Source organism: Panulirus ornatus, chromosome 5 (genome assembly GCF_036320965.1).
Source record: "Panulirus ornatus isolate Po-2019 chromosome 5, ASM3632096v1, whole genome shotgun sequence".
NCBI classification, from domain to species: domain Eukaryota; kingdom Metazoa; phylum Arthropoda; class Malacostraca; order Decapoda; family Palinuridae; genus Panulirus; species Panulirus ornatus.
The window spans coordinates 46,045,982-46,059,368 of NC_092228.1; the positions used below are offsets into that span (position 1 = coordinate 46,045,982).

Sequence of the window (13,387 nt, forward strand, 5' to 3'; positions counted from 1 at the left end):
GGGTATGATGCTGAGCCACACTGTGGGTCTGGGTATGATGCAGAGCCACACTGTGGGCCTGGGTATGATGCTGAGCCACACTGTGGGCCTGGGTATGATGCAGAGCCACACTGGGTCTGGGTATGATGCTGAGCCACACTGTGGGTCTGGGTATGATGCTGAGCCACACTGTGGGTCTGGGTATGATGCAGAGCCACACTGTGGGTCTGGGTATGATGCTGAGCCACACTGTGGGTCTGGGTATGATGCAGAGCCACACTGTGGGCCTGGCTATGATGCTGAGCCACACTGTGGGTCTGGGTATGATGCTGAGCCACACTGTGGGTCTGGGTATGATGCAGAGCCACACTGTGGGCCTGGGTATGATGCAGAGCCACACTGTGGGCCTGGGTATGATGCTGAGCCACACTGTGGGCCTGGGTATGATGCTGAGCCACACTGTGGGTCTGGGTATGATGCTGAGCCACACTGTGGGTCTGGGTATGATGCTGAGCCACACTGTGGGCCTGGGTATGATGCAGAGCCACACTGTGGGCCTGGGTATGATGCTGAGCCACACTGTGGGCCTGGGTATGATGCTGAGCCACACTGTGGGTCTGGGTATGATGCTGAGCCACACTGTGGGTCTGGGTATGATGCTGAGCCACACTGTGGGCCTGGGTATGATGCAGAGCCACACTGTGGGTCTGGGTATGATGCTGAGCCACACTGTGGGTCTGGGTATGATGCAGAGCCACACTGTGGGCCTGGGTATGATGCTGAGCCACACTGTGGGTCTGGGTATGATGCTGAGCCACACTGTGGGCCTGGGTATGATGCTGAGCCACACTGTGGGTCTGGGTATGATGCAGAGCCACACTGTGGGTCTGGGTATGATGCAGAGCCACACTGTGGGCCTGGGTATGATGCTGAGCCACACTGTGGGCCTGGGTATGATGCTGAGCCACACTGTGGGTCTGGGTATGATGCTGAGCCACACTGTGGGTCTGGGTATGATGCAGAGCCACACTGTGGGCCTGGGTATGATGCTGAGCCACACTGTGGGTCTGGGTATGATGCAGAGCCACACTGTGGGCCTGGGTATGATGCTGAGCCACACTGTGGGTCTGGGTATGATGCAGAGCCACACTGTGGGTCTGGGTATGATGCAGAGCCACACTGTGGGCCTGGGTATGATGCTGAGCCACACTGTGGGTCTGGGTATGATGCAGAGCCACACTGTGGGCCTGGGTATGATGCTGAGCCACACTGTGGGTCTGGGTATGATGCTGAGCCACACTGTGGGCCTGGGTATGATGCTGAGCCACACTGTGGGTCTGGGTATGATGCAGAGCCACACTGTGGGTCTGGGTATGATGCAGAGCCACACTGTGGGCTGGGTATGATGCTGAGGCCACACTGTGGGTCTGGGTATGATGCTGAGCCACACTGTGGGCCTGGGTATGATGCTGAGCCACACTGTGGGTCCTGGGTATGATGCAGAGCCACACTGTGGGTCTGGGTATGATGCTGAGCCACACTGTGGGTCTGGGTATGATGCTGAGCCACACTGTGGGCCTGGGTATGATGCTGAGCCACACTGTGGGCCTGGGTATGATGCGAGCACCTGTGGCTGGGTATGATGCAGAGCACACTGTGGGCCTGGGTATGATGCGGGGCCACCTGGGGCCTGGGTATGATTTTCAGAGCCACACTGGGGCTGGGTATGTTTCTGAGACCCCATGGGTCTGGGTATGATGCGGCCAACTGTGGGTTGTATGATGCGAGCCACACTGTGGGTCTGGGGATGATGCGAGCACACTGTGGGTCTGGGTTGATGCGAGCCACATGTGGGCCCGGTATGATGCGAGCAAAAATGTGGGTTTGGGTTTTGATGCAGAGCCACAGTGGGCCTGGGTATGTGCAGAGCCACCCGTGGGCTGGGTTTTTGATGCGAGCCCCACTGTGGGTTGGGTATGGTGAGCCACACTGGGGCTGGGTATGTTTCAGAGCCCATTGGGCTTTTGGGATGATGGGAGCCACATTGGGTCTGGGTTTTGATGCTGAGCCACACTGTGGGCTGGGTTTTGATGCGAGCCACTGTGGGCGGGTTGGGGCGAGCCACACTGTGGGGCTGGGTTTTATGCTGAGCCACACTGTGGGTCTGGGTTGAGCTGGCCCCCATGGGGGGTTGGGTTTTGATGTGAGCCACATGTGGGTGGGTATGATGCGAAGCCCACTGTGGGCTGGGTATGTGCGACCCATGTGGCCCGGTATGTTTCGGAGCCCCACTTGTGGCTGGGTTGATGTGAGCCAACCTGTGGGTCTGGTATGGCTGGCACATGTGGGTGGTAAAGATGCTGGCCCATTGGGTCGGGGGTTTTTGCTGAGCCAAAACTGGGGTTTTGGGGTTTTTTGTTTTTTTAGTGGGTTGGTTGTGAGAGTGTTTGGGTTGGGGGTTTGGGTGGTGTGGGCTTGGGTTGATTTTTTTGGGGGAAGTGTGTTTTTTTTTAAAAATGGAGTTTTTTTTTTTTGACAAATTTTGTTTTTTTTTATATTTTTTTTTATCACTTTTTTCTTTATTTTTTTCCCCCCCCCTTTTTTTAGTTTTTTGGAATTTTTATGAGCTGGCCACACTGTGGGCCTGGGGTTTTATTTCGAGCCCCACTGTGGGTTGGGTGATGCGGCAAACGTGGGCTGGGTAAAGATGCGAGCCACACTGTGGGTCTGGGTATGTGCGGGGCCACACTGTGGGCCCGGGTTTTTTGAGAGCACACCTGGGCTGGGTATGATGCAAGCCACCTGTGGGTTGGGTTTGATCGGCCCCACTGGGCCTGGGTTTTTGATGTGAGCCACTGTGGGTTTTGGGTATGATGCTGGCACACTGTGGGCTGGGTAGATGCTGAGCACACTGGGGTCGGGTATGATGGGGGGGTGAGCAACTGTGGGTTTGGGTATGATGCGGGGCCACACTGTGGGCTGGGTAGATGCTGAGCCACACTGTGGTTCTGGGTATGATGCTGAGCCACACTGTGGGCCTGGTATGATGCTGAGCCACACTGGGGGTTTCTGGGTATGATGCTGAGCCACACTGTGGGTCTGGTATGATGCTGAGCCACACTGTGGGTCTGGGTATGATGCTGAGCCACACTGTGGGTCTGGGTATGATGCTGAGCCACACTGTGGGTCTGGGTATGATGCAGAGCCACACTGTGGGTCTGGGTATGATGCAGAGCCACACTGTGGGTCTGGGTATGATGCAGAGCCACACTGTGGGCCTGGGTATGATGCAGAGCCACACTGTGGGTCTGGGTATGATGCAGAGCCACACTGTGGGTCTGGGTATGATGCTGAGCCACACTGTGGGCCTGGGTATGATGCAGAGCCACACTGTGGGTCTGGGTATGATGCTGAGCCACACTGTGGGCCTGGGTATGATGGTGGGGGAATATGGTGGTATGATGAGAAGCACGCTTCATACCACAACCCCCACCCCACACCCTCTCTCTCTCTCTCTCTCTCTCTCTCTCTCTCTCTCTCTCTCTCTCTCTCTCTCTCTCTCTCCTCTCTCTCTCTCTCCTCTCTCTCTCTCTCTCTCTCTCTCTCTCTCTCTCTCTCTCTCTCTCTCTCTCTCTCTCTCTCTCTCTCTCTCAGTGTTATAACCTTCATTTCTCCAGTGAGACATGAAATCAGATTTTTCAGGCGACGTAAAAAAAAAGAAAAAAAAAAATCTCTGCCAATCCGGCGATGACGCGTATTTCCTGACCAGATTTCACGAACGTGTGGGAACATCATGTGTGTATATAGATGAACACATAGGGGGGGAGTGAGAGAGAGAGAGAGAGAGAGAGAGAGAGAGAGAGAGAGAGAGAGAGAGAGAGAGAGAGAGAGAGAGTTAAGCCTTAAGGAAAAATGAGAGATCATATATATATATATATATATATATATATATATATATATATATATATATATTTCTATGAGTTCACGGGGAAAATGAAACACGAAGAGTTGCCAAGTGCACTTTCGTGTCATAATCACATCATCAGGGGAGACACAAGAGAGAAATATAATAGTCAGTTGATATACATCTTGTGTCTCCCCTGATGATGTGATTATAACACGAAAGTGCACTTAGGAACTTTTCGTGTTTCATTTTCCCCGTGGACTCATACGAATATCTTGATCACGCGCAAAATTGTGATCCTTTCCAATATATATATATATATATATATATATATATATATATATATATATATATATATATATATATATATATATATATACACACACACACATTTTGATACATGCGTATGATATACGTTTGCATCTACATCTATATAACTCTGACCATTTACTTATATCTCTATCAACCTACATGTCGTTCATTCCATGTATCTATTGCTTCTGTAACCTTCTTTATCTACGAATCTATCTATCTCTGTATCTATATTGCTCTAGCTTTCTCTGTATCCATATATTTCTATCTATCTCTGTATCTATATTGCTCTAGCTTTCTCTGTATCCATATATTTCTATCTATCTCTGTATCTATATTGCTCTAGCTTTCTCTGTATCCATATATTTCTATCTATCTCTGTATCTATATTGCTCTAGCTTTCTCTGTATCCATATATTTCTATCTATCTCTGTATCTATATTGCTCTAGCTTTCTCTGTATCCATATATTTCTATCTATCTCTGTATCTATATTGCTCTAGCTTTCTCTGTATCCATATATTTCTATCTATCTCTGTATCTATATTGCTCTAGCTTTCTCTGTATCCATATATTTCTATCTATCTCTGTATCTGTATTGCTCTAGCTTTCTCTGTATCCATATCTTTCTATCTATCTCTGTACGCAAATGCATAATAAAGATAATAACAGTAATAATAATGATGATAATGATAATAATAATGATAATGATGATGATAATAATGATAATAAGAAGGGGAGGAGGAAGAAGATGAAGAAGAAGAGAAATATAAGAAGGAGAAGAAGAAGAAGAGAAGTAGAAGAAGAAAAGAAAAAGAAGAAAAAGAAAAATAAGAGAAATAGAAGAAGGAGAAGAAGAAGAAGAAGAAGAAGAAGGAGAAGAAGAAGGAGAAGAAGAAGAAGAAGAAGAAGAAGAAGAAGAAGGAGAAGAAGAAGGAGAAGAAGAAGAAGGAGAAGAAGAAGGAGAAGAAGAAGAAGAAGAAGAAGAAGAAGAAGGAGAAGAAGAAGAAGAAGAAGAAGAAGAAGAAGAAGAAAGGAAGATACGAAAAGAACAGAAAAAAGACAAGAATGAAAACTAAAGAAAAACGATATCAGGGATTGACAATAGCTATACACACATCCTGGAAAGAATAAAGACGCAGAGATGGCGCGCAGTTGGACCAACAGGTGACCAGGAAAAGACAGAGTGGAGCGAGCATCGAGCATCCCGCTGGTGTAGTTCGACTCCCAGTGCAAAGATCAAGGCACATTTCCAGCCATGAACATGTGTTCAAAAGTTGGTGGTGTTCATTCTCTCTCTCTCTCTCTCTCTCTCTCTCTCTCTCTCTCTCTCTCTCTCTCTCTCTCTCTGGCTTTCCCGACGCCGTGTTTCAAAGTTCAGCCATTTCACACACACACTCGGGCCCCGAGCGACGAGAAATCTTATATATATATATATATATATATATATATATATATATATATATATATATATACATATATATATGTGTGTGTGTGTGTGTGTGTGTGTGTGTGTATGTTTGTGTGTGTGTGTGTGTGTGTGTATGTGTGTGTGTGTTTGTGTGTGTGTGTCTGTGTGTGTCTGTGTGTGTGTATGTGTGTGTGTATGTGTGTATGTGTGTGTGTGTGTGTAGGTAAAACCACAATGAGAATGCGAAATGTGTAGCGCTTTCGTGTAATTACCTGGTCACAGCTCACCCTCGATGACCTGGCCTTCCTCAAGTTACAAGCTCAGGTTAACTTGTGTTCTGGCATACATGTATAAAGTTATTTTAAGTTATATAAACCAGGATTTTTATTCATGTTCATATCTTTCTTAGTATTGACAGGGGACGATTCAGTGATCTTTCTGTCCATAACTGAGTTATTGTGTATAATAACCTTGATATTGTTCCAGTCAAAATGATAAACAAAGTCTTTGATTTGAATGAATATGATATTAATAATCTTGACCATACGTAAGGCTATGTCTATTATCCAACCCTGATATAAAGAAACGTGTTAGTTTGAACAATGTAAAACTGATTACACTCTGTACAGAGGATGTTGTATAGTAGTGCTGTATGGTACTTTATATCCTGGTTTGGACCTGGCTGTACTCAGCCCTGTTCATGTAATTCCACGAAAGCGTTTGACGCTTTCGCATTTTCCATTTCTTTATGGTTTTGCTTCATTTGCTGTCCACTTTGATGTCTCCTAAATGACACTTCCCCCCCCTCTCTCTCTCTCTCTCTCTCTCTCTCTCTCTCTCTCTCTCTCTCTCTCTCTCTCCAGAACAGCCTTTCCTCCTCCCCTCCCTTCCCCTCCCCTCCCAGAAATTCATTCTTTCCCAAACGTCTCATTCACTGGGAAATCCCGGAAATTGGAGACCTTGAGTTCTCGTCCTTCCCAGAAAGCCATCTGTTCAATTATATTCCTTGAGATTTTATTTGCCATAAAACGTTCCTTGTGTTATGATCGAAGGAAGGAAGGAAGGAAGGAAGGGGGGGTAAAAAACGAATCTTCCTCCAATTAGGGGCTAATTGGCAACTCGGTCTTGTGTACCCGGGCCCCCCCTCCATCTGTGCACACAATCTAATTCCCTGTGTACACACGGGGCCACACAGGCGCACACATGAACGTAATTGAAAAGTCTATGATACGCACATCTCTCTTTTTATAGATCCCTCGGGTAATTGACGGATTAGGAGAGCCACTTAAAGAATATATTTCCAACAAGCGATTGGCTCGGAAAAGATGTGGAGGTATCTGGTAACGTACGAGTGTTGCCGCGCCCATCTTTCTTTTTTTATTTTAAGACTGATTCATTTCGTTAATGCCTTAATGGCCGGTAGTAAAGTTTCTCTTTACATTTATTATTATTTTTTCTTTTCTGGAGTATATTGATGTTCAAGTGGAAGGGAGATAACCACCTGGAATTCAATGCACCTGATTGGAAGGTTAGGATGGAGGTTTATGGCATCTTTTTCATAATACGGTAGTTGCCAGACGTCATTACATTGGTGGATTTAGTTGACGGTTTCCAAATGAGTCTCATGACTTGACATGATTGGAACAATTAAATTTTTTTTTTATCTAAAATTGCTTTTAAAAATCTCTTCACCTACTCATCACCTGGGTGATAAAAGAGTTTTAGAATTAATCACTTGGTATTGGAACTTTTTCATGTATTTGAAGGGAATATTGGATTTGATTTTTTTTTTTTGATTGGATGTATACAAATTTAACTTGATTTTTCACTTGATTTTTTTTTTTTCCCCAAAATGACGAAATGTGGCAATCAGTGGTTGTGAGGGATGAAAGTGTCAGAGAATTATTATAATGTTTCTTATGCTACTCTCTCTCTCTCTCTCTCTCTCTCTCTCTCTCTCTCTCTCTCTCTCTCTCTCTCTCTCTCTCTCTCTCTTTCCAGGAAGCCCCATAAAGAAAACATTTTCTTTAGAAAGACAGAAAAGTTACATAGATCACCCACCAAATAATTCTTTTCTTTCCTTAAAAATCATATTCTTTCTAGGAAAATGAAAAAAAAATCTCTTGGCCATTTATTTTGTCCAAATGAATATTAGAAAAATACCCTAAACAAAATTTTCTCCCCCAAAACAACCTCAGAAAATTCCCTATTGGAATTTTTTCCCCTAGTAAATTAAAAAATTTCCCCATTGTAAATTGAAAAATTTTCCCCCTAGTAGATTAAGAACAATTCCCCCTAGTAAATTAAAAAATTTCCCCCTAGTAAATTAATAAATTTCCCCGTAGTAAATTAAAAAATTTCCCCCTAGTAAGTTAATAAATTTCTCCCTAGTAAATTAAAAAATCTCCCCTGGTAAATTAAAAAAAATTCCCCCTAGTAAATTAATAAATTTCCCCCTAGTAAATTAATAAATTTCCCCCTTGTAAATTAAAAGATTCTCCCTCTAGTAAATTAAAAAATTTCCCCCTAGTAAATTAAAAAAATTTCCCCTAGTAAATTAAAAATTTCCCCTTGTGAATTAATAAATTTCCCCCTAGTAAATTAAAAAAAATTTCCCCCAAGTAAATTAAAAAAAATTCCCCCCTAGTAAATAAAAAATTCCCCCCTAGTAAATAAAAAATTCCCCCCTAGTAAATAAAAAATTCCCCCCTAGTAAATTAAAAAAATTTCCCCTTAGTAAATTAAAAAAATTTCCCCCTAGTAAATTAAAAAAAAATTTCCCCCTAGTAAATTAAAAAAAAATTTCCCCCTAGTAAATTAAAAAAAAATTTCCCCCTAGTAAATTAAAAAAATTCCCCCTAGTAAATTAAAAAAAATTCCCCTTAGTAAATTAAAAAAATTTCCCCCTAGTAAATTAAAAAAAAAAATTCCCCCTAGTAAATTAAAAAAAAATTTCCCCCTAGTAAATTAAAAAAATTTCCCCCTAGTAAATTAAATTTTTTTTCTTCAAATTTAATTTTTTTTTTTTCCTGAAAGCTAACGTGGTTCGTATCCCTCTCTCTCTCTCTCCAGTGCTACGGGAGGAGTTCAAGACGGTCCCACAGGACGTTGCAGCGGCGTCAGGGGAGAGGGCTGAGATCCTGTGCGTCCCCCCAAAGGGGCATCCCCCTCCTAAACTCTCCTGGACCAGGAATGGACAACCGATTGACCTGAAGGAGGAAGGTGAAAGGTCAGTCGGGGAGGACTTGGAGTGGGGGGGTGGGGTCAAGGACAAGTTGCAGTGGGGGAGGAGTGACTAAGGGGAAATAGATTGAATAGGGGAATTTTTTTGGGGGGGAAAGGGGTGTGTTAGGGGAAGTAGGTTGAATAGGGGGGGAGAAAAGAGTGAGTTAGGGGAAATAGATTGAATAGGGGGAATTTTTTGGGGGGAAAAGGGGTGTGTTAGGGGAAGTAGGTTGAACAGGGGGGAAAAGAGTGAGTTAGGGGAAATAGGTCGAATGGGGGGGGGGGGAAAGGCGGGGAAAGGAGTGAGTTAGGAGAAATAGTTTGAATAGGAGGAAAAGGTGGGGAAAGAAGGGGTGAGTCAGGGGAAATAGATTGAATAGGGGGAATTTTTTTTGGGGGGGAGGAGGGATGTGTTAGAGGAAATAGATTGAATAGGGGGTAAAGAGTGTGTTATGGGAAATAGGTCGAATAGGGGGGAAAACGAGTGATTGCAGGAAAATAGATTGAATAGGGGGGAAAAAGGAGTGAGTTAGGGAAACAGGTTTGAATAGTTGGGGGACATTTGAGGAAAGAAGGGATGAGTTAGGGAAAATTGATTGAATATGGGGAAAAAAAAGGAGAGATAATTGAAATAGATTGAATAGGGGGGGGGGGGCAAAAATTATGAGGGTCTAGGACCAAGTTAGGGATGGAGGAAAATAAGGCCAAGTTAGGTGAAAAAAAAAATCAAAAGTGAGTTAGGGAAGTAGAGAGAGTTAGGTGAGTAAGGCGAGTTAGAGAAAAAGATGACTTAGGGAAAAAAAGTGATCGAGTTAGGGAAAATAGAATCGTGTTAAGGGAATAATCTATCGAGGTAAGGGGAAAAAAAACATTTTCTTTAGGGGGAAAAAATGTTGGGGAGTTTAAGGATCGAATCTAGCCAAGACCTTAAAAGGGGCTGTACCTTAAAAAAGAATGGGGAATTTAAGGATGTATTTAAGGGAGAGGCAGACGCTGGATGAAGATTAGAGGGGAAGTGTGGGGGGGGGGCTATGAGGGAGAGGGGAGAGGTCCCTGTGGGGAGATTACAGAGCAGGGGAGATAATACAGTTCTGGGGAGATCATTAAACTAACGGAGTGATTACAGAGTCGTGGGGTGATTACATCGTCCCGTGTAATCATAAGGTGTTGAGGGAATTACATCGTAACGACCAGGATTACTGGGTGGGGGGGGGAGGGTCCCTTAATAAATCCCTTAAATAAGGGGTTGGGCTACTGAAAGTTCCCTCAGTAAATCCCTTAAATCCATGATACTTAATATATCATTTTCTTCGCCCATTAAGTGCCCAGTGAACCATTAAGATCAGACTTAGGCTTTTAGGTATGACAGTACGACCCTTGAGCACGACGGTACGACCCTTTGAGCACGAGGGTACGACCCTTGAGCACAACGGTACGACCCTTGAAGACGACGGTACGACCCTTGAGCACGACGATACGACCCTTGAGCACGACGGTACGACCCCTTGAGCACGACGATACGACCCTTGAAGACGACGGTACGACCCTTGAACACGACGGTACGACCCCTTGAGCACGACGGTACGACCCTTGCGTATGATGTATCGTTTGACCCTTAAATCACCCACATTTCCCCTTAGATCCCCCTTTATCCCTTGATAAAACCCCTCACTAGATCTTGTACCTTAAATCTCCCTTGAAGTGTGGCTTCTCCCTTAATATCTCCCTGGGCAAGTCTTCTCCCTTATTTACCTGGACCTCCCATCTACTATACTTCTGTCTCCCCCCCGCCTCCAAATCTCCCCCTAATTACCCCCCCCTCCTTTTCCCCTCATAAAGACGGGAGCCAAGCGCAGGTACCCTCCCTCCCCCCCCTACCTTCCCCTCACTAATCCAATAACCCCCCCTTTCGCCACCCCGCCCCCCCACCTCGCCCTGGACAGCAGTAGTGGAGGATCAACCCTCATAGCTTGAGGGTCCTTGACGTGTGGCCAGATGGTGGGGGGGGTAGCTGTGGTGATGGTGGTGGTGATGGTAGCTGTGGTGGTGGTGGTGGTGGTAGCTGTGGTGGTGGTGATGGTAGCTGTGGTGGTGGTGGTGGTAGCTGTGGTGGTGGTGGTGGTGGTGATGGTAGCTGTGGTGGTGGTGGTGGTGATGGTAGCTGTGGTGGTGGTGGTGATGGTAGCTGTGGTGGTGGTGTTGGGGGGGTGGTAGCTGTGGTGGTGGTGGTGGTGGTAGCTGTGGTGGTGGTGGTGGGGGGTGGTAGCTGTGGTGATGGTGGTGGTAGCTGTGGTGAGGTGGTGGTAGCTGTGGTGGTGGTGGTGGTGATGGTAGCTGTGGTGGTGGTGGTGGGGGTAGCTGTGGTGGTGGTGATGGTAGCTGTGGTGGTGGTGGTGGGGGGGGTGTAGCTGTGGTGGTGGTGGGGGGGGTGGTAGCTGTGGTGGTGGTGGTGGGGGGAGCTGTGGTGGTGGTGGGGGGTGGTAGCTGGTGGTGGTGATGGTGGTGGGGTAGCTTGGTGGTGGTGGTGGTGATGGTAGCTGTGGTGGTGTGGGGGGTGGTAGCTGTGGTGGAGGGTGGTAGCTTGTGGTGTGGTGGGGGGGTGGTAGCTGTGGTGGTGGTGGTGGTGATGGTAGCTGTGGTGGTGGTGGGGGGGTAGCTGTGGTGGGTGTGTGGTGGTGTGGTAGCTGTGGTGGTGGGGGGTGGTATCTGTGGTGGTGGTGGGGTGGTATGTGTTGTGTGGTGGTGGGGGGTAGCTGTGGTGGAGTGTGGTGATGGTAGCTGTGGTGGTGGGGGGGGGTAGCTGTGGTGGTGGTGTGTGATGGTAGCTGTGGTGGGGGGGTGGTGGGGGGGTAGCTGTGGTGGTGGTGTGGTAGCTGTGGTGGTGGGGTGGGTGGTAGCTGTGGTGGTGGGGGGGTAGCTGTAGGTGGTGGTGGTGATGGTAGCTGTGGTGGTGGTGGGGGGGTAGCTGTGTGTGGGTGGTGGTGGTGGTGTTGGTAGCTGTTGTGATGGGGGGGTGGTAGCTGTGGTGGTGGTGGGGGGGTATGCTGTGTGGTGGTGGTGGTGGGGGTAGCTGTGTGGTGGTGTGATGGTAGCTGTGTGGTGGGGGGTAGCTGTGGTGGTGGTAGTGTGGTGCTGTGGTGGTGGTGGGGTAGCTTGTGGTGGTGGTGGTGGTGTGGTAGCTGTGGTGGTGGGGTGGTAGCTGTGGTGGTGGTGGGGGGGTAGCTGTGGTGGTGGTGGTGGGGGGTAGCTGTGGTGGTGGTGGTGATGGTAGCTTGTGGTGGTGGGTGGTGGTGCTCGTGGTGTGAGGGGTAGCTGTGGTGATGGTGGTAGCTGTGGTGGTGGTGATGGTAGCTGTGGTGGTAGGGGGTAGCTGTGGTGGTGGTGGTGGTGATGGTAGCTGTGATGGTGGTGATGGTAGCTGTGGTGGTGGTGATGGTAGCTGTGGTGGTGGTGGTGGTAGCTGTGGTGGTGGTGGGGGGTGGTAGCTGTGGTTGGTGGTGATGGTAGCTGTGGTGGTGGTGGGGGGTGGTAGCTGTGGTATTGGTGGTGGGGTGGTAGCTGTGGTGGTGGTGGGGGGGTGGTAGCTGTGGATTTGGTGGTGGGGTGGTAGCTGTGGTGGTGGTGGTGGGGTTGGTAGCTGTGGTGGTGGTGGTGGGGGGTAGCTGTGGTGGTGGTGGAGGTGGTAGCTGTGGTGGTGGTGGATGGTAGCTTGTGGTGGTGGTGGTGGTGATGGTAGCTGTGGTGGTGGTGGGGGGTAGCTGTGGTGGTGGTGGTGGTGATGGTAGCTGTGGTGGTGGTGGTGGTGGTGGTAGCTGTGGTGGTAGTGGTGGAGGGGGTAGCTGTGGTGGTGGTGATAGTAGCTGTGGTGGTAGTGGTGGGGGGGTAGCTGTGGTGGTGGTGAGGGGGGTAGCTGTGGTGGTAGTGGTGGGGGGGTAGTTGTGGTGGTGGTGGTGGTGGTGATAGTAGCTGTGGTGGTAGTGGTGGAGGGGGTAGCTGTGGTGGTGGTGGTGGTGGTGATAGTAGCTGTGGTGGTAGTGGTGGGGGGGTAGCTGTGGTGGTGGTGAGTGGGGTAGCTGTGGTGGTAGTGGTGGGGGGGTAGTTGTGGTGGGGTGGTAGCTGTGGTGATGGTGGTGGTAGCTGTGGTGATGGTGATGGTAGCTGTGGTGATGGTGATGGTAGCTGTGGTGGTGGTGGTGGTAGCTGTGGTGATGGTGATGGTAGCTGTGGTGATGGTGATGGTAGCTGTGGTGATGGTGATGGTAGCTGTGGTGATGGTGGTGGTAGCTGTGGTGATGGTGGTGGTAGCTGTGGTGATGGTGGTTGTAGCTGTGGTGATGGTGATGGTAGCTGTGGTGATGGTGGTTGTAGCTGTGGTGATGGTGATGGTAGCTGTGGTGGATGGTGGTGGTAGCTGTGGTGATGGTGGTGGTAGCTGTGGTGATGGTGATGTAGTGTGGTGTTGGTGTGGTAGTGTGGTGATGGTGATGGTAGCTGTTGGTGATGGTGATGGTAGCTGTGGTGATGGTGGTGGTAGCTGTGGTGATGGTGATGGTAGCT

General features: G+C 48.0%; 1 protein-coding gene across 1 annotated transcript in view; it reads left to right on the forward strand.

Annotated features, from left to right (window-relative positions):
- Positions 1-13,387, forward strand: part of LOC139748814 (roundabout homolog 2-like) — a 399,946-nt gene that overhangs the window by 323,276 nt on the left and 63,283 nt on the right. Inside the window, exon 4 of the mRNA XM_071662244.1 lies at positions 8,678-8,834. Within this exon, the coding sequence (XP_071518345.1) occupies positions 8,678-8,834 (157 nt within the window). The remainder of the gene's footprint in view (positions 1-8,677; positions 8,835-13,387) is intronic.